The following is a 27,721-nucleotide window of genomic DNA, read 5'->3' on the forward strand; positions in this document are numbered from 1 at the left end:
ACATCAATATGAAATCCAATGATTAGAAAATTGACTGACATTGCCTTTAGATTGAATTCTTTTGTTAACTAACTGAATCTATTAATCAGCAAAGTTTAATGTTAGTGCCAGTCACATGACCATCTTCTTATAGTTTACATGTCTCATTCCTTCCTTAAACAGTAGTTACTGAAAGTCTGTGCAATAAAAGCTGCTTCTGGTTAACATTAATTTATATTAAAGTATTTCAGGGCAAGATGTGGTGTTAATTGTTGCTGCCTGATTGAATTGTTATATGTCTGGGATCATGATTAGCACCATGAAGGAGGGTGAAGGGGCCAGGACTCCTGCATCACTGAATAAGTATGCCTGAATTATTTAGTTTAACCTTCAGAGATTAAGACATGCAAACACCTGTGATGTGGACAGATTTCTGCCTGGTACAGGTACCTCTTTATTCCCATGCCCTTGGGTTACATACAGTACTGCTTCATAAATGAGTTTGCATGATGCTGGAAAAGTCCAAGTACCACCTGCTACAAGGATAAATAGAAGCGGTGAGATGCGGGCCTTCTGTGAGTGCAGCAGAGATACCAAAGGGTTTGCTCTCCAGAGAGCACCAGGTTGTGTGATTCATTAAAGGCTACTTGCAGCCAGTGCTGAGCAATCAGGCCTCATCTAGCAGAGTGTTCAGATGCATGATGACTCTTAACTGTCTTCAAATCACCTTTGTGACATATGCTGGCTTGACAGCTGAGTCTCTCCGTTCTGTCAATGTGTTTGCTGTATTGCTGCAGTCTCAGGAATCATAGAATCATTTAGGTTGGCAAAGACCATAAAGATCATCAAGTCCAACCATTAAGCTAACACTGCCAAATCCCACTAAACCATGTCCCTAAGTGCCACATCTACCTGTCTTTCAAATACGTCTGGGATGGGGACTCCAACACTTCCCTGGGCAGCCTGCTCCAGTGCTTGACAACCCTTTGGGTGAAGAAAGGAAGCCTTAGTGTGCTGAGATCTAGTGATGTGCAGTAATTGGAGGATCTCCTCCATGCTTTATTTATTTACTTACTTATTTCTTCCTCCCCCCTCCCCCCGCCCCTAAATTCTAGTCTCTCCCATCCCCATCACTGTCAACTACGATGCTCTGGAATTGCAGACTGTGGGTTGCAACTGGTGTTTGCTGGTTTAGGCTTTCTTTTGCCAAAGGATGTCATACTATAGCAGAATGAAATACCTAAAAAATCATTGCAATTGTTGAATGCAGTTGGTTTGGATCTGGGTTTTTTTAATGCAATGTCACGTCATGTCATGTTCTGTTACATTATTTTAAACAAGGCTAAGGTAGTCCATGTGCTGCTGGATGGTCACAACATCTCCCCACCAGAGGGTTTTCTTATCCGCAAGGGACCAGGCAACTGCCATTTTGACTTTGCCCAAGAAATTCTCTTTCTTGACTACCTACAGCCTCAGCTGATTAATAAAGTACAAAGGAGGTAAAGTAGGATGTTTTTGCTATCTGAACTACACAATGTCTTTTAACTGTTTGTTATTCTTTCATATTCTCTGCTGAAGTCAATTGTGTGAGGCACTGGATGAGAACATGAAGTGCTTAGAGCAAGATGCTTCATTGGGTTTAATTATATACTGTTAACCAGATTTTACAGAGATCAGAGGACAATCTAGTTCATAATTGCAGGGATGGGGTCAGGAGTGTTGTATGTAGTGGTTTAGTTCTTTGGTTTTGTTCTCGTCTTTTCTGAAGGAGCCAAGGGTACATCAAGAAACGATTTTGTCTTGGGTTTTTTTTGGCAGGACTGTTTCAAAGAGAATGGAACAAGCTAGTATGGACTATGAAGCACCGCTGATGCCATGTGGTTGTATCCTTCTCTGTCATTTTCTTAATTGTGTAGACTATCTGAGACTTACATACTATGGTTATGAGTCCCAACCTTTCTGAATCCAACAGTTTCTGGTGCTTTAAGAAATAAACAAGATAGCAAGTATACGAGACAGACTTTGATTAAGTATGAATTAAGAATAAATAAAAAAACCCCAACCCACACAGCCTTCTGTGACTATACTTACTGTCATGCTATCCATGTCTTTGATGGGCCTTTTGAGCCTGTTAGGCTATTCTAACCAAGTTTGAAGACAGTGAGGTCTCAGCAATACTAAGGTCTGGCAGGGTTCATGAAAATCAGTGTTTGGATAGAGCAAAGAGCTACAGATGAGTGCTCCATGAGAGAACAGGCAGCACAGGCTCCCATTATTAAAATTCCTGCCATTTGCTTCAGGGATATATTTGCTGACCAGTTATCACCCATCTAAGTCAAAACCAGGCAAAGGTGTGTTTCTGGGAAACACAGGAAGGCAGCAAAAGCTCCAGGTAGGAGCTGTGGTGTTCATACGGTGCGGTGTACAAGAAGGTGAGGCACACAACAAAAATGCAGTAGTGCTTCATCTGATGGAAGAGCATATATGGACATGGGTGTGTATGAATATGCATATATGTAGACACATGTTGATAGACTTTTCCCTAGTTGTACTGCTTGTGTTTTATCAGTGATAGAAAAGGCAGACTTCTTGCCATAAAAGAAAGCAGTTTATTCAGAGAGGTTTAAGACATAGTGAAGTCAGAAGCAAAAGTTGAATTTTTTCTCCTCTCTTCTGAATTGGAAATTGGAGTGTCTGACATCAACATCTGGGCTACACAGTATTTTTTTTTAAACTGTGAATTGAGTAGTCTGTTAGGAAAAAGTATCAGTATCAAAATTTTCCTTAATAAATTTTTGCTTTGTAGTCGTTTTCCAGTTTCAGCTGCTGACAAGCTGGGGTGATCCATACTACATTGGTTTGAATGGACTTGAGTTGTTCAATGAACATGGAGACCAAATCTTACTAACAGAAAACAGTATCCTTCTACGGACCGAGCGATACAGATACATGGTGTAGAGATACACCATTTGTTCCCTGGCAAATGGTCCTATGGCATCACTTGCTACTTCTTCCAAATTGCCAGTTTACCCCATGTGATTACTCTGCTTGTATTTCTTTATGCTTACGTGATACTTGTTTCCATCTGTTTTAGTGTATTCTGTAAGCTTTCAGAACTTTTCTCCTCTGAATAGGATACACCAACAAAGCAGGACAAGGTTAAAGAAGGGAAGGCTGAAGAAGGATATGGTATTTTTTGCTTTCAACATTTCTTTCTTCTGTGGTACAGAAGGACCAGAAAGTTTGATGAGCTGTAAATTCATGAGAAAAAGTGGAGCTTGGTTCTTTGTTATGGAATCTTTCACTGTGCCACAAGAAAGAAATTTTTCATAACTCTTCTTCTGGAGCTTTAGGCTATTCTAGACACCCAACCCAGTTGTGCAGATAAGGGCTGAGACTTTGAATTTGATTCAGTGTTCCCTGAGTAGCCAACAGAGGGAATGAAGGACATGTTTGAAAGATTCATAGTCGTCAAGGTTACACTTCAGTGCTCTGTATCAGCTAAAGTCTCTTAAGAGCTGAAAGCTTCGTACCCCAACATATAATTCATGCAGTTCAGTCACATGGAAGAAGCAGTTTCTTAGCCAACTAGAAAGGATAAAAAGCACAGATGCTGCATGAATGGTATGTCTTTAAGAATCCTCATTGCCTAATAAATTGAGGATACAATGAAAAAGGTAATAAAGGCTTTTTCCTGGGTGCTGTTTTTATTTGTATCTGGTATGATACATTATGAACTAGAAACATCTGCAATGGAGAGGAAGTGTTTGGAAATTGAAAAGTGGTAGCAAATTGTTTTTAGGAACAGGGGATCTTTAAATTGGCTTTTCAGCAGTAAGTCTTTCCAGTACGATACACTGCCAGGTAAAGATACCTCAGCTTGTTTTGAGTGATTGCCTGGTTCTGGCTCTACAGTAGTGTTGCTTGGGTGTATTAGGATTCCACAAAGAGCTGATTTGTCTTAGCACAGTACTAAATGGACTCAGTACTGAATGTGGAGCTAGTCTTTCTTAAACAGTTGAGGCATTGCTGTCTTACTCCTTAAATTCTTTATAAATACTTACAGGCTTACTCTTTTTAGGAAGCAAGACAAGAGGAAAATTAATGTCCCTCAAACTGAATTGCTAGGGATTTATAATTCTGAGGACAGAGTCATCCATCCATGTTTCTTTGCATGTCTTTAATATATATATGTTTTTAACATTAACATTCTCTTATGGAAAATTTTTGGTTACCTAGAAAGCCTGTTCAGTTGAAGGCTGAATCTTTCCCTCTGAAAGAACTGAAAGAAGGCCTTTTTAGGCAGTTACTGATTTTTATTGCAAACCTTGAGGATCTCAAGCAAGACGTAGTCTGACCAATGACTAGCTCCTGCAAGGATACTTTTCTTGAGAGAAGCTTTCACAAGTTTGTGCTAAAAAAATGAAGCTTGTCATAAAAAAAGCTGGGAAGTGCCTATTCCCAATAAAGGAACTTTATCAGTGAAGTCATAAAAGCGTATTTGAAAATAAATTAAAAGCAGATAGTCAATTTATTCCTATTTTTAAAATAATTTTGAATGCCAGAATCTGTAAGGCTTGTCCTGCTTTTAAAAATGTGGCCCCCAGTTCCTCACCTACCTGTGAAGTACTTGGAGTAAGTTTTACTGCCGTGGTGGTGAGTACTCACTTGTGGAGCCTGGAAGAGCAAGTATGAGTTTTGAAGTGCGGTGTTTCTGAAATGCACTTTTTGGTTATTTCCACTTGAAGTGTTTTTTCAGATATTGCTGCTTTTCCAGACAGTGTCAACATTTTAGAAGATGTATCTGGAGATGTCCGAACTCCTGACAAACTAATTGACAGAGTCAATGACACAACTGATGGCAGACATATGTGGCTTGCACCAGTTCTTCCTGGCTTGGTACGTTTTCCCTTTTCATTCCATTTTAGTGATGTGCACAGATGTAGCTAGAAGTGTAAAGGAAAGGGGAAGAATACATAATTTTTAGGTAAATTTGCTGTTACTAAATGATGCTAAATCTCTGCCTTGTAGAAGTTTTTTTTCCATTTCGGTTTCTCTTCACTGCACAGACAGCAGCAGTATAGATTTCCCAGGTTTGTAATCTTCTGTCTCCATGGTGCAATAGCAGAAGAATTTCCAAGGCTAGCACAGAGGGGTTTTTTTCTGTTGCTTTGATAAAGATACTGACAAAGGAGTTTAATATGCATGTTTAGTGCAGTAAACACCTTTCAGATGGGAGCAGACTGGGATCTTAAACTCATTTTTACCAAAAGCGATGGAAGTTGTTCCAGCAGTGAGATTTTTAAAAATCTCATTATCTGCGTTGACTTCAGATTCATAAATTAGAGATGACAGACTTAGTATTTCATGTCCTAAGGCCCCAGGTCATTCAGCCCTGGTAGAAACCCCATGTTTAAAATGTGATGTATCAAATACCCAGACAGGAAAAGTAGGTAAACTTAGATGGGTTCTGACTTTGTTTTGTGAGAAGACATTTTTTATGGTCCTGTTATGGACATCAATTAAGATGTCTTTATTTCTTGGAAGATGATGGATTTCTAAAGTAACCAAATGTAAACCTGATGCATGATATGTTATAATTTAATGTGCTGGAAAAAACCTTAATCCGTAGGTTACAGTTATTAAGTAAAATATTAAAATTAGCAAAGAATTAAGTAAATTTTGAAGGTACTTCATTTATCATTATATGTTGTAATGTGGTGGGTTTAATTAACATAAAGCTTTCAAGTATGCTTGGGAATACCAATCACTTGCATTTCTTGGGGAAATGGAAGGTCTGTGTAGTGCTTGAGGCTCCTGCTGTGTAGATCCTACATCTTGAATCCTAGTAATTAATTTGATGGATTGCTTAGATATCCATTATAACAACATGAATGATTGATTTTACAGCCATCTGAGTTTGCCCATGTCCTGATAAAAGACATGCCTGCAGAGGCTATTTCATTCTGGCAAAAGGAAAATAGCAGTACCTGGCGTTCTGGCACAGATGATTACACTGTTTTGTGGTGTTATGTCTGACACCAAAGTACTGTACAAGAACATAAGATATTAGTGCTAAAAGGCTAAAACGGTAAAGTGTGATATGCAGGAGGGAGAGTAAGCAATTTAATGGTGCTTTCTATTCTTAAACTGTAGCAAATTATACCTTTTCAAGATCCACACAGTACTTTTCCATCTTCCATGGTATGGTTGTACAGCCAGGAAGTGCAAATGGATTAAGCACTCAGCCTATTCATGATCATCCTCTGTAGCTGGGATGCTGAACCAAAGCTTGTGTATACTTACATCCCCATTGCTAGGCTGCTTTGAAATGGGCTGGTTGCCTGGAAAGCAGAATTAACTCTTTGCTATATTGGGAGGTTCAAAAGCATTAAGGAAACTTTATACTATAGCCTTTCTTTTCCTTTCAAGCTATGAAAGTGATTTTATCTTTTGCAAATTTATTGCTAACGTGAATTTGAATTCTCAGTTCCCCTGTTACTGATTGACATTGTATTTCTTTATTTGAATGTATTTTCCATCAAATTTGTCATTTGCTGTGGGGCTAACAGTTGCTATTGGAGACTATGACCCAATTGTCTTCTGGAAAAGATATAAACATTTCTATTGATCACATCTACCTTGCTCCAGTTTAAAAAAAAAAAAAAGCATAATGGTTTAATTCAGCAAACAATATCTTCTCCAGTGCATCAGAGGATTAAAACCTCAGAGGCTGCTAGAGATGAAGTTTAAGAAATGTTGGCCCTAAGTTGATAGAGTAGCTCATAAAAGGAATCCCATAGTGTTAACTGTAACAGGCATGATTGGTTCCCCACAGCCCAATCTTCAGTCCTAACATCTTGATGTTAATGTCACTGAAAGTAAAATGAACAATACCTCAAGCAATAATTGTTTAGCAAGCATCTGGAGAGTTGTCTCTACATTCCTAATATTGTACTGCACACACAGGTTGCCAAATTTCTGCAAGAGCTTTCAAAGTCAGGGGATACAGGAGAAATTTTAGTCTTGCCAAATGAAAGATGGATTCCATTCATATTGAATGGACTGGAATAGACACTAAGCTTGTCTTATCCTGTGTTTGTTTGATGAAATAAAGTGTCTGTCTACCCCTCCCCCAATTGACTAGCAGTTTGGGGTGACAGGTTCAGGTGTAGATGCCATCTTGTGATGAGATGTACCAACATCTGAGAGGGCAGCCCTGGGGTAGAGACAACATCCCTGAATTACCAACAGCAGTGATAGCTGAATTTAATCCTTAGCATCAGTTATCAGTCCTCTAGCTATCTCTTTAAATGCAGACCTTTTTTGATGGAACATGCATGAGAATGTAATTTCTTTGGGGAATTTGTGCTGTTAAATATAAATGAATTCTCTTTCACAGGTGAATAGGGTATATGTCATTTTTGATGTACCTACTACTGTGTCAATGATCAAGTTATGGAATTATGCCAAAACACCTCAGAGAGGTGTGAAAGAATTTGGTGTAAGTAATTCTTGTATGCATTTTCTATGTTCTGGTGAGTCAGCTTGCCTGATTTCTGTACATATTTTCACAGTTTACTGAAGTGTGATTCCATATAATCTCAAGAGATGGGATTCATCTCATTTAACTCTGCATTTAGTATGAAAATGACTAATGTATGCCAGTCACCTGTCCTCCTTTTCTTGTCCGGAGAAAGAACACTTTATATGATTTTTTTTCTTAGATAGTTGTCTTAGGTTAATACTTTCCTTTTTCCACTGACTATAGAGCAGGCCTGGAAGACTAGTTTAAACTACAAATCCAAATTTTAGACAGCTGAAGTGAAGTGAGATTCATTAATTCCTAGATTTAAGAGTGATTCACTCCAGTTAATAGAATGGCAATTATGTAAAACATGAAATACATTTTTAATTATCTACTTGAAAGCCACATTAGAAACATCAGTGAGAAGACAAAAACTTGGAGGAAAAAATCAAAACCCAGCAGCCAGTAGAGAAAAATGGAAGTTTGAAAGAACAAAACCTAAACTAATAACTTGTGAAACAAAGAGGGCAAAATGTTTTCCAGTTAATTGATAAGACACAACTGCTGAAAGCCTTGTCTGATTTCTTGATGTTTTATTTGTTTCTTAAATATCTTTAGCTTCTGGTGGATGACTTGCTGGTGTACAATGGGATTCTGGATATGGTGACCCACGTAGTGTCAGGCATCCTACCAACCTGTGATCCGGTGGTCCCGTATCATACCATTCTCTTTACAGATGATGAGAAGATTTGCCATCAGGAGAAGAGAACTGTTATTAGGTATGTGGGTGGATCTTGACTGGAAGAAAGAATCTTGTTTTCAAAAAATGTTTCTATGTGACTAATGTCAGCAATCTGTATATTGCTGTAGAAAATTCCTTTCCAAAGGATACTCAGCCTCACTTAATGAGAAATAATAATTAGTTTTTTAGCTACTAGGAACAACTTACCAGCTTTATTTGCAAGCATTCTTTAATACATACTGGGATTCATGATTCATATTTACATATGTTTTCATGGAAGCCTGTAGAAATAAACACAAAAGAAGAAGTTGGGCTTCCTTAGAGGAGAAATAATAAATCCCAATGATACTACACAGAGGAAGAAGAATAGAACCAAACAACAAAAGTAAAGAAAGGCCTCTGATTAGCACAAATACTAATTAAGGAAACAGAATTCTACTGTTTTATAAACATTCTAAAATAATGAACTTTTAAAATGAGAAATTACTTTCATTCAGAGGAATGACACTTTGAAACCACTAAGTTGGCAATCTCACAGAAAATATGATGAAATACAGGGGAAAATGCACTTATATTTAGAAGGTCAAGATTGATAGGGTCTAAAAACCAGTCCCTAGTAAGGAAAATAAAGATTGAAAGAAAAATTTATTTTAAATGAGATTGAAAAGTGAAAAATCAAAAGCTTATAGAAATAAACACTTTCTTATACATTGCACAGCTAACATAAAATGTCTTGCTCATTCATCATTTGGAAAAAAAGGGGATAGTTGTGCATTTCAAAACAGAATGATTTGTTCAGAAGAATATTGAAATATTTATAAATAAGTGGAAGGAGCATAAGCTGTCCTGTTTAAGAACGTTTGCCTGTGGGGTTTTCTCCTGTTCTTCTCTAAATGTTGGCTCTTGGTCACTGGTGCTGTCAGATGTTGAAATAAATTATATTTGTTTGCATGTATTGTGCTAGACTCAGGGGTTTTTTTTACAAGTGGCTGTGTTGTCATGGTAAAATTTGGAGGTAAACAATTTTTCAAGTGAAAAAGTTACTGAAATGAAAATGTCTTGAGGAAATACGAGTTTTGAGAACATTTTCAGTGGGATATAGAAAGGAGGAGGAGAAATGGACCTTTAGTTTCTACAGCGTAACATCTTTCTGTGAGTGAAGTTATTGTGTTGAAGGCAGAGCAGAGCCAGCTGCAGTCATAGATCTTTTTCCCATCGCTTCCTTTGCACATATTTGTAAGACACACATCCTTTGATTTACTGTTAAGAGGGGTATAGTTTTTGGGTCATAGAAACTGCATGATCTGTTTGCCAGGAGAGAACAAGCTGAGCTGCTTCTCTCCTGGACTTCCTGGGCAGGACTTTTCTTGGTCTTTTGTCTTAGCCTGTTTTGCAATGTTCTAGTCCTTTTTCCCACCTACTACCCAAGGAAAACACAGGGTTCTTCAGCAGCAGAAGACAAATCCCTTTACTGCATGGCGTGTTACACCTCTCCATTTAAAAAATACTCTGGAGCTTTCAATATATTGTTACTTCTGATTATGGCCTATTCTCTTTCCTATCTCAGTGTTCAATATTTTATGAACCTTGAATTTGAGCCTGATATTAACAACATTAAGTTCTGATTTAGTTCATCATTGGTTCCACTGTTTCACTCTGACAGTTTGAGACATTACATTTTTCTCCCAAAATAGAAACCTATTTTGTGCAGTATTTATAGAGAAAAGAAAAGCAGTCTTCTTTTTTACCAAAGGCATGGATATTTTGTTTTGGTCTGTGTGAAAGGGAAATGTTATTAGTGATGTTTTCTTTAACTTTCAATCCAGCTCACATTTTTTTTCCTATAATATGTTTAATTGAATTTAACTTTGAAGTTATTACTTCTTTCCCAAAAAGAAATTGTTAAAATTTTGCAGGAGCCTGTAAAGAAAACCTGTCACAGTAAATGAATTTTGTTTAGTTCAGAAAAATTTCAAGTAATGTTATATCAACATTACAAAAGAGCCTTAAATTCCATATTGGGATTTTTATACCCTCTTCGTACAGCGCTGATTTAAAATCTCACTTTGGATAATGTGGTTCAAGCTGTGTAGGCAGGCAAGAAAATTGTAGAGTGAATACAATATTTATATTTGAATGCATTGCTGAATGAATGCTGCTAATTAAAACTGGCAAGGAATCCTTCAGGTGGATGCTGACAGAATGCTTTTCTTTCTAGATAGTCTGGTATAATGCAGCTGTGCTCAGAGCTTTGTTTATCCTCCAGGACGTAAATAACTTACTCAGTAACCTTTTCCATGCCTCTCGTAACTTTTCACACTGTTGATTATTTTGGCTATTTTAATCTTTCCAGCAATCATGTGGGAGATCAGGATGTACGAATGATGAATGAAAATGAGATTGTCACAAACAGCAAAAAGAAGCAAGTCGTGGCTGATCCAGGTTAGTTCTGTCTTCTGCAGTTTTCTTCTGCTCACTTTGTATAGAGGCAGTGTGGGTAATGAACATTGTTATAGACCAAAACAGGGGAAAATGGGGAGATTCACACCTCTTCTGTATACATTTAGCTCTTCTTTTTTCTGCCCTAGGAAGGCAAACCTGGAATGTCATTCTCTGGTGAATTTTTCTTCTATATCTAAATCTGAAAGTGGATGAAATAAACCAAAAACATATGTGGCATGTAGTCATAGCTTATACCCACACATACACAGAAGTCCTCAGGAAATAAACTGGCTTAAGATAAACTGAATATGGGTGCTATTTGTCCAGATAACTTTTGGAACAGTAGGCTCATTGCATCCCCACTGGCCTTTTAAGCAGCTTTAGTGATGATACATATGTGTCTCAGAACTAGCTGCTTGTTACTCCTCAAGCAAATCCAAAATCACGATAAGTGTAACAAGGGGGAAAACATGTTGACTCTATCCCTCCCACTGTCTTTCTGGTTGGTCTTTTCTCTTACAAAGTGATAATTAAAAAGACAACCTCTTTTTTTTTTTTTTTTCTTTCCCAAGGAGAAAGAGCAGATTGTATTTATAGTCTGAAGAGTCCCAGTCATTCATTGTATATTACTCAGAATAGCTCCCTAAATACATTACAAATTCTCAGCCAAGCTGGTATGTTCATGATTGGTTTTCTCTCCTGAGCATGACACTTTCTCCAATTAGTTTCTCTAGGAAGTGTAACAGAAAATATTTGATGGCTGTTAGTAACAGTTCTGTAGGAGAAGGATTTGAAGTGCCATTGCTTGTACAAATACAGCTTCAGAGTTGTTAGTATATTAGCACTAGCTGCTTCAGAGGTATTTGAGCATCCACTTGTGCCTGTTGTAATGACCTCCTGGGTTCCAGTCCAGATGTATCCTATGGCCAGTAAAGAATAGCTGTTGTGACCATGGCCATCATATCCATTGTCCAAGCGTTAAGGACACAGAATGCCTGTGAAGTCATCAGTTGAGGATTGCCCATCGCCATCTGTCCCACGCTGCCTCTGCAGTACTTACTGATATCATCCACAGTGGTTGATAAAGTAGATTTGTAGAGTGATTTGGGTTGGAGGAGACTTGAGGGGGTTCCCTCCTGAGGGAGGATCCAACCTCCTGCTCAGAACAGTGTCATCAGTGAATTCATACCAGGTTCCATAGGAAAGCGATTCCAGAGGACTGAAAAAACTGGCATGACTCTCTGTTGATATAAGAAGCGTTACTGAGAAGACTGCCTTAGCTTTCATTCTGGGATGGAAAGGGAAATGGGCATTTTTCTTCCTCATTTTAGTCTAGGGCTTCACTGTTAATTCAGATACTTAGTCTTGAAACATTGCTCACTTTTTCTTAACAGCTTTGCGCCCAAAGACCTGCCTCTGTGAAAAAGGATTGCAGAGGAGGAAAAGATAACAAGGGATTGTGATTGGGAAGTTCTGAATACATCCAGCCCCGAATGCCTGCAGTCTAGCTCTTCAAGATACCTGTCATCCAAATGAAAGATTTTCTGTGTCTGCTGCTGCTGCTAAACCACCTCCTGTCCCACGAGAGGAAGTTCAATCCACTACAGGGAATTTTCTTCAGTAATGAAATTTAAAACATGAATTCAGTTTTCTGGTTTTGTTTTTATTAATTGTCATCATTTGTATGAATTCCACCCTCCCTTATTTGAAAATCCGTGAACTTAAAGTAGTAAGAACCTTATTGCTCATTGACAAGTGTTCCTGCCAAATACAAAGAAATTGGGTGAAGCAGGATGGTCGTAGCAAGTGGCTTTCAGAGCATTTCTGCAGCTCTAATTCCTAAATCCTAGCTGGATGATCATGCAGCATCTCTTTAGAAGGAAGTGTCTGCTTTGTTTCTGATGCCTGTAAATAGGTCTTTGGGAAACGCACTTTTTAGAGGAAATATTCTTCACCTCCCTGTTTCTGGGCTGCCACTGTATGTTTGGATGCCATGGCTTTCTCTAGGGGCGGACGTGGTCCTGACATGTGGAGAGGTTCTCCTGGGCACGCAGAAGTGCGGTGAATGCTTTTAGGAAGTGGAGATCAGGCAGTGGGTTCATCACGGGTTGATGAGGAGGTTTCAGCCGTCGCTTCTTTCATCTTTTACAGTGAAATAATTATCTTTTTCTGTAGTTATTTCACTACCATAACAAAAGCAAAATAGGTGTTCTGCCTGAAGGGCCACTGACAGGCCACCTCTCTGTTCTTCACAGTCCTCTTGCAGCAGAGCAGTGCTCTGTTCTCCTGTTTTCCAGAGCGTGGTTGTATGAGCAGAGAGCCCATTTCTCTGGGCTGCACCCACCAGATCTGTTGCCAGCAACACATCCTCACTTCTGAGAAATGGTAAACGCCTTTCACTAGCAGAGGGTAAGGAGTGAACTGCATTCATTAACACAAAATACCCTGCACATGTACTCCTTTAAACAGAAGCTCTAACCAAATAATTACGCTGCAGGGTTTGGAGCTATGCAAATGTACTTACCACTGAAAAACTGTCAGTGGTGACAACTTGTAAATCTCTTCCACAGAAGATTCTTTCTGATTTAGAACTTGCTCATTGTTTCCAGAGAGAACTGAATGCTCTGAGGTCAGTATATGCTTATAGACAAGGGCTAGACTATTGCAGCTCCTGATACTGAACCAAAATGCACTGCTTCCTTTTCTGTACTAAGTCAGGAATGCAATATCTTGTTTATTTGCTTATAAAAAGCATTCTTCTTAGTTGTTGTTGGCTAAACTGAAAAGACTCAAGGTGGCAATGCATTTCCCACGTTTCTGTGTATTGATGGAGCAACAAAATATGTTTTCTATTAAATACAAACCACTTCTAAATGTAAAATAGTTCATGTGATTATATTGTACTTTGTTTAAAGGGTCTTCCCAAGCTACACTGACAAAAGAACCCTTCTGCTGTTATGAGAACTATCTCCCCTCATGTGTTTACCACTGTGTCTCTGTCAGGAATGCAGTTTTAATTTTTGCTCCAAATCGGATAACCATTGCATGCAAGTCAAAAGGAAAAGAGGAGGAGCAGAAAGTAGGGTTACTGGTAGGGCTAAGAACAGATACAAATCTATGTGTTTGGAAGAGGAGAGGCTATGGCAAGGTGCTTAAGACTTAAGGCACAATCACAGCTTTGTTGTATAGGCATATCTCCAGATGAGACCTGTTGCATTGTCTATTCTTTGGAGAAAATTACATTGATCGTGAAGAGAAATGAAATGTCATGTTTCTTGGCACAGAATAGCACCCTTATTGATCAGAAAAGGTGTGAGGGGAAGAGGACTTTCGATGTTCATCTGTCTTGCCTGTATTTGTCTGAAGCAGCTCAAGTCTTGTGTGATGGACTAAGAACTTTTCAACTGTAATCCTTTGAGGTAACTCCAAATTTTGTGAATTACTGCAAAATACTTGCTTAAGCTTAAATGGGTTGCAACTCTCTCTATTCTCTGTTCCTCTGCCACCGAGTGTTTGTCACCGGTCAGGTAGGTCACTGCAGCCAGTTATCACACCTTTTGCCTCTGGACATCTCTGTGCAGTGCAGATTGTACCTTCTGCCAGTCTCTCTCAGCAGCTCCTTTTACCCCTTTGAGAGATTCGCCACAATTCCCACACTGTGGAGAGACCATGAAAGTCTGTTAAATATATCTAAAAAATTGTGAAGTTGGTTAACATCCTTCCTTGTCATGTCCCTTTCTGAAGGAAGGGTTTGTTGGCCTGCTGTCTGCTCTGGGATGACATATGCCACTAATGAAGTCCTTGATTCTAGCCACTCAGATGTGGAAAGCAGCATAATATTTAGAAAATACTTCATTAAGTACCCTACTACTCTGTGGGGTAGAAGTTATCAGTGTTTGCCCTCCTAATTAGAGCTGAGATCTAATGGCCCTTTATATAACGAAAGGTAATTAAGTGTCCTAGTCAACCCTATGTACTCAAACATAGACACTTGACTCATTTCCACAGTGAATCAGGGGTGAAAAAAGTCTTATTCAATTTTTCACCTTTTCTTAACTAACTAGTCACAAGTACATTCGTGTCAGACTAGCATTTACAGGAGGGAGAAGAGGAAGAGTAAACATGCAATCAAGAAAATCCCAGCAGAGCACTTCAGGCAGTGGCAGGCACGGTTTCAGCCAGAGGAACCCAGCAGGAACGTGCCTGGGAACACCGCATTCGACATTGAAAGTGTGACAAAGGAGCAGGAGGGATTGATATGAATTCTTGCTGAAGCCTTTGATGGAAATTTTTTAACTTCCACCCAGTTCCAACTTCTGGGCCACTCTAAAACCTTAATGTTATCGTTGTTCACCTTCACCTGTAGTGTAGGTTGGATCAAGATAACAGAGATGAGTTGGTTTGTCCCACAATGACACTGAGAAGGGCAGAGGATAAAGAAATAATCTGTGAGGATGTACATGTCATGCTGCCAACTTTTTGATCTTTAAAAAGCTATTTTTATCAGCCTTCTCAATATCATCTGAAAACCCACAACTTTGGTTTTCAGTGTCTGCTTCTCTGCAGTTTTAATCCTGTCGAATTTGAACAGCAGTGAGAAGCACCAGTATGTGGACAAGGGACCGAGCAGTGATGCAGACAGTGTAAAAGACAGTGAGCATGATATAGAAGACTGTGTATTACTGAGCCAGGAGACATCTGCATTTTGGAGGATGAACCCATAAGAGCTACAAGAGGAGCTACATACAGCAGTTAAATTAAACTAAGCCCTTCTCATGGTTTAGGCAGGACCTGGACATAAATTGCACCACAGCATCCTGCTTAGGTGATGCTGTTTGCTATAAGATTTCCTGGTCCTGCTGGGCTTTTCCCATATTGCCAGTGTGTTGGTCATTGCCCATGATGATGTTCAACCCTTTCAGGGGTGCAGGGCAGGCTGGTAACACCCACAAGAACCTGGCGGTGCCAACGGGGGGCTGGGTGCTGTGAGATCGGGCAGAGGTCTGGTGTACAAGGTAGCACACTGGAATGGCCAGAGATCCAGCTCACTGCCACTGAGATGTGAGGATGAGAGCAGTGGGGAAGGAAGTTGAATGTGGAGTCTTTAACCCCTCGTACGTTACCAGGAAGAGCTCGCTTCTCAGCTAAGACAGGTAAGAGCAAACATCAAGTGCGACATCGACATCTGAATTCTGGCTGGTGCAGGGGATGGGGCTGCTTTCCCTTTGACCGAGTGAGTGGCTTTTACTCTCCTGTTCCCTCCTGCTTCAGCTCTTCAGTTCCCTCCTGGGGAATATAGCAAGTGATTCGAGTCCAGACCAGCACTGATATGAGCAGACACATTGTGCAGGGACACCTCAGGCTGGTCCCCATGTTCTGGGGCTGCTCACCCAGGAGCTGCTCTTTGGGATGGCTCACTGATGTAGCCAAATCTCTTCCAATATGCTTCAAAGAGTTAAGAACTCCAGAACATGCTGCCTAGTAATGGCTTCTTCACCGGTGCTGTAGGCACTGGAACTGCACACGCTGCAGCAGTTGAGGCACCTTCATCGTGTCTGGTTTTTGGCTGCACCATTATGCTTAGGTCAGTCCTTTCATCTTCCAAATCAGTCCTGAGGGTCCTGCTCAGAACTACTCTCTGGCAGGTGTGTCCAGCCTGTTTTGCTCCTCAGGTGTGCGTGCTGGGATGTGTTACAACAGCAGTTTTCTTTCATCATTTCCCACACGTGGGGTGTCACCGACCCCCCCTTTGCACAGGGCCCTTGTTTCTAGGGGTGCTGTGCAGCATGTCTGCCCTGCTTGATGATTGTTCAAACATGCTGCAGAGAGAGTTTCACAGATTCATAGGGGTTGGAAGGGACCTCTGGAGATAATCTAGTCCAACTTTGAAGATGTCTCATCTGCAGAGCAGAGTGGGAAGCAGGGAGGAGTACAACACACTGGAAGAATGTTTGCTTCCATTTGAGTGCTGAGGTCCTGGTCCTCAGAGCATGAGAAGGACGGTTCCTGGCTCAGTGGTCTCTCTGCCCATTTCTGTGACTATTTGCTTGTTTGCTGAGAAATGACTTACAGCCCATGTGAGACACAAACATCCCTTTATCACGCAGCTTGTATCACCCTAATGGAATTCTGTCAGCTGAGGATAAAATGTGGACTAAGAAAGCAATTATAGAGTGAATCTCCTAGCTGCAGGAAGAGCTGAGAGATGTGGACGGAGTGCCCAGCTGGAGTAATTTCCTGTCCAACTGGCCTCTAAATCTTGCTGGGAACAGATCAATTTTCCACCCTTGTCTAATAGCATCAGCTCCAGTCACCCTGGCTCAGGACCCTGTGAAGTTCTGCTGTGTGAGAGCTAGGTGTAAAAGGAAACATTTGCAATTTGTGGCTTCTTTCTTACTGACCTAGAAATTACCGGAAAATGGGAAAACAAGGCTACAGACCTTCTGTCTGCTGGCTCTCTGGTGTCCCCTTTCCTAGCTCCTGGTTGAAGTACAGTACTGACCATCTCAATGATCAGCAGGGTGGGAGTTTCCCAGTCTGGACTATTGCTTCCAATGCTGTACATTCTTCCACCTATAGCTCACTGCTTTGGCCCTAATTAAGAGAGGAACACCCCCAGCTCACAATCTGCTGGCAGCCTTCCCCAGGTATGCTGTTTATTTCTGGAAGGACCCAATTAGACGGTGAGACCACAGTGAACTGCTGCCTTTAGTGTTCAGCTCGCTCAAGGTCTCTTTGGTGTGACTAAAATCAAGGTGACTCACAAATTCTTTGTGTTTCTGCTCTGTTGCTCATGGGACTTCCAAACGCGTCAGCACACAGAGGTGTTGTGCAGTGTTCCCAAGAGGATGGGCATTCTGGGGAGCCACAAACCTAAGGAGACATCACATCAGACAGATGTGCTCTCTTGTTTCAGAGCTCAGTTGCTTGTGTGCCTTAGCTTATTTGGATCTGACTGGAAAAGGAGCTTCACAGTGATTTTTGAAAGTTCATCATGCTGGGCTAAACATGGGGAGGTGAGTATCAGAGACTGCTGAAGGCACTCAGAAATCGCCACCTCTCCATCCCCTCAGCAAAGCCTGAAAATCTGGTCCTGGGTGGAGAGGGCAGGGCGTGGGTGCAGTGCTGAGGAGAAGCATTAGATGTGGAGGCTGCCTCTCATCCCGTTGTAGGACCAGGAGGAGCCTGGCCCTCATCTGAGCCCTGCTGGGTCTCACAACTGGAGCTGGTCTCCCAGTCAGTGCCGCTGGAGCTGACACAGAGGTTGGTCAAAGGCAAAGGCTCGGGCAGAAAGCAAGTGTGGGAGGTGTGAGGGGGGGGATGCAGAAAAAACATCCTTGGCTGTGAAGGTTTCTCAGGGGAATGACTCTTCACCCAAGGGTACTGTATGTGGGAGAAGGATGGTCCCAGCGGTAACAATAATGAACCAGGAGCAGCGGAGCCCTGTTATCTTCCCCAGGAGGAATTCTCTTCTGCCCAGTGGCAGCATAAGGTGGCTGCCAGCATAGACATTTCTGACTGTAACGAGCTGGGGGAAGGACTTTCATCTTGAGCAAGAGAGAGCTTTCATCTTTCATCAAAAAGGGGGAGGACTGAGGCAGCACCGGCACAGGAGCGTTGCTGGGTCGGCAGGAACAGGAGTCAGCCAGCGCAGGCCCTGACAGCTGGCAGCCCACTTGCTCCCAGCTATGCCATGGCAAGTGTAAAACATGGATGGGGGCCGGACCTGCTGGACATTCGTGGCTCTGTCTCCCATTCATCAGATTTTCCTGGCCCCTCTCTGCAATCTCATGCCTCCCCCCCCCCCCCTTTTTTTTTAACATTAAAAAAGCCAGAGCAGGTTACACAGGGATTCATCCAGTTTGGCCTGGAAAACCTCCATGGATGGAGGCTGCACAACCTCTCTGGACAATCTGTTTTAATACTTGGCTGTCCTAACAGGGAAGAAGTTTTTCGCTTGACGTGTAATAATCTATATTTTCCCCTACTGATTAAAGGCCTAGATCAGCGTGGATAAGACTTCTGGCATTGCAGAAAGGTCATCTCTGCTGTCGTCATCTAGCTTTATAATAATAAACTCGGTCTCCCAACTATAATTTCAGATTTGCAGATTAGCAGAAGTCTTATGATCCGCCTCTTTCCTGGTCTGCTGGAGGCACTGCTAAAAATAACATGGCAAATCTACCTGAAATGGTGTAAGCCTAAACAGTGATAAAAACTAATCTACAATCAGTGTTGGCTCTGGCTTGTTTCCAAAGGAATGTTTTTGGATGTCTTGCTGTATACTGGAAATTGTTTGGTAAGGATTAGTTGGTGAACAGATGAATCAAACTGACATTTCCATTACCAACAGGAGATCTGTCTGTGGCCAGAATTCATGGAGAAGGATGTGGAATGATAGTAAGACTTTTCATTATGTTTAACATTGTCAGAGAAATGAAATAGCTCCTATTATTCATCTCTCTGGGATGGTAACATGTCTGAATATTAACACAAAATAGGAGATCTGATCAAAACCCACTGACCCAGCAAGACATTGATATGTATTTTAATCACTCTCCAGGGCATTGAGAAAATCTACTCACCACACTACATCTGCGTGGAGCTAAGGGCTGCCTTACTCAGTGCAGTACTTGGGCAGACCATTGTGTACTCTGTCCTGGTCTGAAGTGCTGTGGGATCCCCCACTGTCACTCTTTTTCTGGGGGGAGTAGCATTAGGGCTCCAGGGAGATCTGCACCTTGGCCATCTGCTCATGGTTTGAGAAGTGTTGGGGGACGAGTTGTTGGACACTCGTTTGGACTCCCAGGGCAGGAGCAGTCCATAGGGAAGGGCTCTGGCTCCCAGAGAAAAAGGAGTCACCTATAGAGGCGTATGGATATGGAAATGGAAAAGGGTCTCCGGAGGCTTTTTCACCTTGGGAAACAAAAGATTGTAGATGTAATGTGAGAATTACTGAAGTCAAGTTGAATTGGAGCACACAAGAGGAACTCGGTATATAAATGTATAGAGAACACATCAGGAGGAGCAGGAATCCAGGTAGGAGGAATGGGGGAGGGGTTAATGGTAATTAATGGTACTGCCCAAACACTTGGGACTCAGACGATGATGTCCAGATGATGCGGATAATTAATATGAAGATGTTGACAGTTGCCTCAGACACATTCTGCTATATTTTAAGCTGTAAACCAGCAGGGCTGGTGGAGCTGTTTTGCAGAAAACATTCATATTATGCAGCAATATTGTTATTAACAGTAGGAAGGGGTAAGAATAAGGTCATAAAATGTGTGATTCAGAGACTGGTTTTGACTGCAATTATGCATTGGAGATACTAATGAGAAGTCTGAAAAAGGAATTGGCTATGCACATGGATCCAACCATAGCAAAGGGCCCTCTGAAACTGCCACAGAAACTTTGCCCTTCATCTTCCTTATCCTCTGCTGTGGGTGTAAATGAGGTTTCTACAGGCTGATTAGCTCCTGTCTGGATGCTCTCCCAGCACAGTGCTTCTGGGAGGAGAAAACTCCCCAGATTGTCCTGTGGATCACATTGGATCCTGTGGATCGCATCCACAAATGATCTCAGGACAGGTTCCTTGTGTGGCTGCTATTGTCTGATGTTTGTTGCACCGTGTTGTTTAGTTTTTGCTGCATAGATTTTATTATTTGGTTTCTTTTCCTAGAATACTGCCTGATGAGAGTGCTTGGACCAGTTGACATCCAGATGCTTTTAGTATTAATTCTCTTTTTAGTATTCTTTCCCCTCTTCCTGATGTTTTTGGAATACCCTTAAGAAGCACATTGTATCCTCATGCTGGGAAGGGAAGAGTGAATTCCCAGCCCACCTTTCACTCCCCTTGCCATGCTCTGCGACCTGGCAGGGAGCAGCAGCAGGGTGCCGGATAGACTCCCCTGTGTGCCAAACAGACCCCTCTGTGTGCCAGACAGACCCCCTCTGACCCCCCTCAAACCTGCTCTGGGCTTTGCTGCGTTTGTCATACTGAGACCAGGTCAGTGACTCTGAATGGGGTGGGGATGATTTAGGGGCATGTTGCCCACTCTTATGCCCTGGCCCCCAGTTACTGGCCATGGAAACGCGCTGACCAGTTTTCTGTGGCTCTGTGCCCTGGTTTTCTTCCCCTGTAACCTAAGATGCAGGAGGGTAGGGAGGGAAACCTGGTTTGCTGCATGCCCAGGTCCCATTCCTGTGTGTGCTCAAGTTTGGATCATGGATTGATTTGACGTTCAAAGCAGTTTTAGATAAAAATAAGTAAGAAAAAAGAACAGGCACAATTTTTCTAACAAGTAATGTCATTTAATGAATGGTATACTCTAGAAAATAGAAACTACCCAGATGCTGGTTGGTTGGTCGGTCTGCTTGGGGCTGGGGAAGGCCATTGCTTGGACACACAATGCCTTCCCTGGATTCTTCTGCCAGCGTTTTGTAGTTGCTGGAGACAAGGAAACATCCAAAGATAGAAAGAGACACTAAGAGGGCAATTTTTTTCTAAAATGTGGGAAGTACGGAGAACACCTTCCCATCTGTCTCACCGGGCGAGTGGCATGAAGGGCTCATAGCTCACCAGTACCTTTGCAGACAGTTGGTACCTAACAGGGACAGACTCAACCAGCGGTACATACCCATAGTTCAGTCCTCTAACCTCACTGGAGACTTTGCAGCACGTCTTGTGGGCTCTGGTGCTATTGCACTTCTTTCTGGATGCTTCTCTGCACGTGTTGGGTCTCTTCCCTCAAGGTCTGGCTGCTAATCCCAGGGAATATGCTTTTCAGAATGTCACAGTACACCGTGTACAGCTCTGGGTCGATGTTGGGCTTGGGCAGAGATCGGGAGTTGCAGGCCTGTTCAGCGACTGAGTGCTGTAGCAAGTAGACGTCGCTGAAGAGCGCGGTTAGGATCTTGTGTGCAGCCTTGTAAGGGTCGTCTTCAAACTGCACCATGGCCTTGAGCTCCGTCAGGGTGTAGCCGTTGTAGCGCTTGCTGTCCTCGGCCAGGGGCTGCACAGTCTCACCGATGTGTCTCACTTTCCACTTCAGGCATTTCAGTTCTTCTTTCACATCCTCTAGTTCTTTCTCCATGGCTTGGAATTCCTTCGCGGTTACAAACCTGCCAAGGAAAGAAGCGGCAGACACAGTGTGGGGCTCAGGGGTTCAGAGGGTGAAGTCAGCCCGGCGTGCCTGGGGCCCGCAGGTTTGGGAAGGGAGCTGCCGGCTGTGCCACTGCCCGCTATCCCCAGCTCTTATCCCTCAGGCTTCCAGGAAGAGCGGAGTTTCTCTCTGCTAGCACAGGCAGAGGTGTGCTTTCCCACTGGAAGGGAAATGAAGCCCCCTGAAGCCGCCTTGTGGGGAGGCTAAGGTTGAGGACCTGGACAGGGACAGTCCTGCCATAAGCTCTGGAGGGCTAAATGCATGCATGGAAAACAGGGTGTTTTGCTTCTTGGGTAACAGGGTTTAGTGGGTGCATAGGGTAGTTACTGGAAAACAAGCACAGGGAACATTTACATTGTAAAAGATATTTAATGATTTATTTTTTTATGAGGGGCTCTTATGCCCATTTGAGAACACACACGTGTATGGCCCAGATACGTACCTGTCATGATCAGGATCTTCCGGATCCGATTCAAAACCCTTTCCTGTATTCTTTAATCCAGTCTTAGAACAGCCAGGAGACTGGGAACTATCTTCAGGAGTCATTGTTGCTGGAGGCCTTGTGCTTTTCCTGGTTGGGGTCAGTGTGTGATCTGATGCTGAAGCTTGTACGTTTTGTGCTGTGTGAGGACAAAAGGCATAGAAGGAAGCTGCGTCGATCCCTGGGCTGACTGGAGAGGAGTCAGAGTATTGCTGTGGCTTGGCTGAGCTGGGTGTTAGGCTGAGCCTGGGGCTGGCTGGGCAAGATGCTGGAGTAGTCCTTGCTCCGAGTGGGTTGGAACATGACAGTGCTAAATTTTTCTCTCTTTGATAAGTTTGAGGGCTTGGTGATTCTCCTGGGGCCAATCTAGCGATGGAGGCAATGTCCAGCAGGGTTTGATCCTGAACCATGGAGATCTGGCTGGTCAGTTCTGATGAAAGTGAAGAGCTGCTTGATGTGTCGCTGGAAGAGCTTGACATAGCGAATGGGGATATTTTCTGAGCATTATGGTCACTCCTGTTCCTCTGCGTGCTAGTGACATTTAGAGCTGGGTGTTGTGAAGCCCTAAGGAAAGACAAACACACACTTTTGGACTGGGTTAAAGGCTTATAACACAATTTTGGGACGATTTTAAGCCCATTTCCCATAACTGCATTTCCCCATGGGCTGATTTGCTTCCCTGTATAAACCCTCCACTTCTCATGACCAAGAACAAAGTGTTTTGAGAACAAGGCACATAAATTCAGGACTGGTTCCTCCCTGGTGCCAACTGAGCCTTGGTCAGCTATCATCAGTGTGACAGTCACTGGCACGTCAGTGTTCTCCTTTCCAGATGTCACACTGCTCTGCAAGAACCAAGGTTTTGGTGCTGGGGAAGGACAGGAAGGGAAGAAAGCTGCTGGTGTATTGACTGTGACAAATTCCAGTCAGATGCCAATGGATAAAACCTGGCTTGTAGGTCACCTCAGCATCTGCCCTTGATCATCCCTGCAAAGTGTGAAGAGCTGCCTTCACCATGGACCCACACGCTTTCATCTTCCTGTGGCTCTGCCCGTGTACCCGGTGAGTTATGGGATGAATAAACAGGAGAGTTAAGAACGGAAGGGCAGCACAGAATGACATCACTGTTCCTGCAGTGACAGTATAGGACGTTTCTTTAATACAGCTCAGGATAGACTGTGTGCGGGGCTGACCAGCTATTTGAGGTTGGGGATGCCAACTGTGTGGGATGCCAGACCACTGCTCCTAAATATTGTTTCATGTGGTTTTTGAGATCCCAATGCTTTCTCTTCCTTTTTTTTTTGTTGGTTGTTTTTTTGGGTGTTTTGGGATGGCATTTTTTAGGGGTGTGTGGGTGTGTGTGGGGTGTGTGTGTGTGTGTGTTTGTTCCCTATGGCTAAATTTTCCTTAGTTTGGCAAGACTGATGTCCAGAGAGGAAGATGTGCCCCTGTAGACTGGAATTACCTGATGGGTAGCAAGGGCAGTTAGAAATCCTCTGACCTTGAAGGGGATAGCAGACATACCCACTGTGCAGATCATGGTTCGGGATGTCTAACAGCCAAAGGACATGACAAACTTTTGTAGCAATACCAGTGCTCAACTGAGTCTTCTTGGGCATCTGGTATATTCGTATTCCTCTTGCAGTGGCAGACAGCAGAGAACCCTGGTCTGATGGTTATGCAGCATCCAAGCGCACAAAGTCCTGTCAGTACCAGTGGCTTGAATTAGCCACATACTCACTTCACCTCTCAGCATGTTTCTCCGTGTAGGGTGCAATTATGTGCCAAATTTTTAAGGTCCTAAAGAGCACGCCTCCCTCCTGTTGGCTTCAGTAGGGTTAATTAAGGCCTTTGCTAGGTCACAGTGTAATTATCAGGTTGAAATCAAATTTAGAGTTTTTATAATTGGAAAAGCAGACAGTAACAGAGCTACTGCATATAAACAGAGCCAAAAAAGAAGCATAAAATGAGTTATGTGAAAGGCAGGAGAGAAAACAAGAGCACACATGTCAGATGGAGCACTCTTCCCCAGCAGTGCCTCGTTTTGTGAGCTGCCTGAGCTAGATGAAAGACAAGGATTGCCAACTAGATACAAGGAAAAGCTTTTTCACCCTGAGGGGTGCTCCAAGACTGGGACAGAGGCCAAGAGTTGGGATCTCCATCCTTGGAGATGTTCAGAGCTCAAGTGGGCAAGGAGGAGCTAAGAAACCCAGCGAAGTTGTGAGGGCCTCAAGCCAGACCTTCTGGCCAAAGGAGCGCATCCCCATGCCGCAGGGACAAGGCAGATGGGGTCAGAGCTGTCTGGTGATTCAGGGACTGCTCCAGGAGGAGTGGGAAGAAGTGATCTTCTAGCACCATGAATACTAATCAGAATTACCCCTTATTTAAGTGCCAACTGAAACGCAGGCGTTCCTTAATTTTCTCTACAAAACCTCACATTCAGTAAATTTGTGTTTCTGTAGGAAATTGTAATAATAAAAAACATCTTCTGACAAGAGCAAACCCCATTTTAAGGCAGCCCAAACCAAAGTGCACGTTGTATCTTCCTTGTTCAAAATACATGTATTTGTCTGCGAACACCTTACAGTCTAAAACTATCTGAGCATTAAGTGAACAAACAATCCCTACCTACATCCTGGGGGAGATACAACAGGCAGGGTGACTGAAAGGCTACTTGGGTGTTCGTGCAAGCTGAAATACTTCACTTTGCATCCTTAGCAGTGTTGGATGCGGTTGGGGGTTTTGTGAGGGGTGGTTTGCTGGGGTTTTTTGCATAAATCCAGGGTTAGCTGTAGGAGATGGAACGTTTATTGAAAGATGCTATTTAAAAGAGTGACATAAAACATGTTTCATAACTAACCTCGCTGAAATTTATGTAAGAAACATTTCCAATTCACCTGTGTGCTGGAGGAAACAAAGAAGTATTACAAGCTATCACTTGCTTTTCCTTTTCTTTCCTACCCTTTAGTTTTCATTGGCTGCAGTGCTCAGTGCTGAGTGTATGTTCATTGTTACACTTATCTCAGGAGCTGGGTGTTTAAGGAGCAATCTGAAGCTTGTTAGAGCCAAACGTCAGCCTGGATTTGAGCAGAGGTGAATGAGGACAGAACCGAGACCTGTAACTTTGGAGTTTCCTGGTGGGCAAGGGTTTGCCTGAAGACAGGAATGAAATTCTCCTTGCTTCCAACGTAGGCAGGCTGTGTCTTAGATCTGTAACCATGGGCTTTATCAGAGTGGATTTCCACACACACACACACCCCCCTCAGTTTTGTGTAGTGAATCACCATGAACGGAATAAATTGCAGGAGGAATTGCAAGAGCTGGAGTTGCAATCACCGCTGACATGAAACAGGGAGGTGATGGCAGCTGTCAGGAATCTCCACAAGGAGAAACCTTGACTCAACTTTGAGCGACACTTCACATGCGTCAAGCCCTTGTTGTCTGCCTCCTTCCAGCCCGGTGCTGCTCAGCATATAAAGCACGTTCCCCGTTGTCAGAGTGACCTTGTCTGCCGTCTGTGCCGTGCCCTCTCCAGCTGAGCTTGTGCAATAGGCTTTTAGTAGCACTGGATTTGGAGACATTTGAAAGTTGCCTGCAAATCCAACACTGCTTTCCCTTCGGTGGCACTTAAGGGCAGGGAAAGAACCCAGTGGATATTCCTTTTTTTAATGAATCGTTTCCACCATGTGTTAAATCTAGAGTTGTTCTGATAATCTTGTTTGAACAGGAAAAGAATAAAGGACAATATGCTGTGCAATGAAGTGCTGAGGGGCTGGTTGCATAAACCCTGCTGTAGACAGCCAGGGGTGGGAGGATGGTAGAAGAGCTGTGGGATGGGCCCATGGGAAATGCCTGCAGGGTGATCACATGAGAATAAAATTATTTTTTTAGGGCCTCCTCTTCATCAGGTGACCCACCTAGAATGCCCACACTGCCAAAACAGTGACTGTAATTTTATTTTTTTAATGCTGAATTAATTTTTAATAGTCTTTCCGTTTTCTTCAGGAAAAGCTGTATCCTGGCCCCTGGTGTATCTGCCTTGGCTAACAACCATGGCTCAGCTGCAGGCAGTATGAACGTGCTGGTTCCTGCTTGGCATTTCTGAGCTACTTGTCTCCTCTCTGTCTTTACCACCATACCTGTCCCTCCTTGTCCTTTGTGACATCTTTCCTACCTCTCTCTTACCCCTTGTTAAACATCTACCATCTGTACCTCTCCCATCATTCCCCATGGGTCCCAGATACGTTGAGGTAAGCAGTGGGCTCATCAAATTAATGCCCAGTGGTGGGAGAAGACCGGAGGAGAAGGTGGAAGAGGCATGAGCATGCAGATGTCTGAAATCAGGTACAACTGCTGTCTGGAGCCTAATAACAGTGAGAATTTGTTGGTGATAAAGAGCTGTACAACAACAACAGCAACAACAAATCCTGACGTAAAACCTCTTATCGTTTTTGTGTAGCAACACTGGTGCATTGAGATCTCCCAGCCCTGCACTCCTGAGTGAACAAACTGAGACCTTCAAGGTCACAAAAAGTCAGCAAATAGGTTATTACAGGAGTTCAGGGCTCTGCAATGTAAAAGCCGTTTGGTATGAACAAAATGTGACTGGGGATATTAGATACACGGGGCCAGTGCCATATGTTTGCACAGGAAGGCAGCTCAGTGAGGGAAGAAGATGCCAGTTTATAGCTCGAGCTCCCTGGTGCTGCTCTTGGCCCAGCTCCGGCAAGGCTAAACTTCTTAAAGGAAAACTAGAGTTTAGTGATGGACATTAGATGGTGTAATGCAGAGTTATCAAGAGCAAGTATTGGATCAAGACTCCTCTGGAATCAAGCTGCTGCTGACATTTATAATTTGAAGCTACGTTCCAACATGGACAGTTTAGCCTTGCTAATGAAGGAGCCTGGGGCCCTGGCAGGGCGTAAGGCCCCACGGCAGACAGTGTCACAGTGAGGTGGAAAGGGATGGTCATCAGTCAGTTTTGAAACAAACTCCGGGTAACTGCTCCTGCTATGTGGGGGACTGCACAGAGCTGCAGTGATAGCAGGGCTGAGTCCAGGCTGCTTTGTGACTTTCTCATGTGGGCTGTGCCCTATCCCTACCACAATGCAGCTCCAACACCTGGTGGTGCACATCATGCAGAGCAAATACTGTAATTACTGTGACTAGAAATGGGCAATGGGACAGGGACGGGTGGGAGCATGTGATAGAAACAGCATTAAGGAGAATCCTCTGAGGCCAGGTAGGAGTTGGTGTGGGACAGGGCTTCTTCTAGGGAGGAGATTTTCCCTTGAAGGTTGCGAGGGTTTGTGCCATCCTGAGCAGCAGTAACCTGTGTTTCCCTCCCTAACGAGCATGACTAATGAAGATTCTGAAGCTTGCAT

At 42.9% G+C, this 27,721-nt stretch overlaps 2 protein-coding genes across 2 annotated transcripts in view; one reads left to right on the forward strand and one right to left on the reverse strand.

Annotated features, from left to right (window-relative positions):
* Window positions 1–12,327, forward strand: part of KATNIP (katanin interacting protein) — a gene marked incomplete at its 5' end in the record, with an annotated part of 57,927 nt that extends 45,600 nt beyond the window's left edge. The window contains 8 exons of the mRNA XM_084270970.1: window positions 1,321–1,478; window positions 1,798–1,862; window positions 2,786–2,896; window positions 4,739–4,878; window positions 7,382–7,483; window positions 8,126–8,286; window positions 10,603–10,691; window positions 12,086–12,327. Of these exons, the coding sequence (XP_084127096.1) occupies window positions 1,321–1,478; window positions 1,798–1,862; window positions 2,786–2,896; window positions 4,739–4,878; window positions 7,382–7,483; window positions 8,126–8,286; window positions 10,603–10,691; window positions 12,086–12,141 (882 nt within the window). The 3' untranslated portion in view covers window positions 12,142–12,327. The remainder of the gene's footprint in view (window positions 1–1,320; window positions 1,479–1,797; window positions 1,863–2,785; window positions 2,897–4,738; window positions 4,879–7,381; window positions 7,484–8,125; window positions 8,287–10,602; window positions 10,692–12,085) is intronic.
* Window positions 12,328–21,391: 9,064 nt separating this feature from the next.
* The window catches only part of GSG1L (GSG1 like), a gene marked incomplete at both ends in the record, with an annotated part of 57,705 nt that continues 51,375 nt past the window's right edge, over window positions 21,392–27,721 (reverse strand). The window contains one exon of the mRNA XM_084270949.1: window positions 21,392–21,815. Within this exon, the coding sequence (XP_084127075.1) occupies window positions 21,392–21,815 (424 nt within the window). The remainder of the gene's footprint in view (window positions 21,816–27,721) is intronic.

Source organism: Gallinula chloropus, assembly GCF_964237585.1.
Source record: "Gallinula chloropus genome assembly, chromosome: 15".
NCBI classification, from domain to species: Eukaryota; Metazoa; Chordata; class Aves; order Gruiformes; family Rallidae; genus Gallinula; species Gallinula chloropus.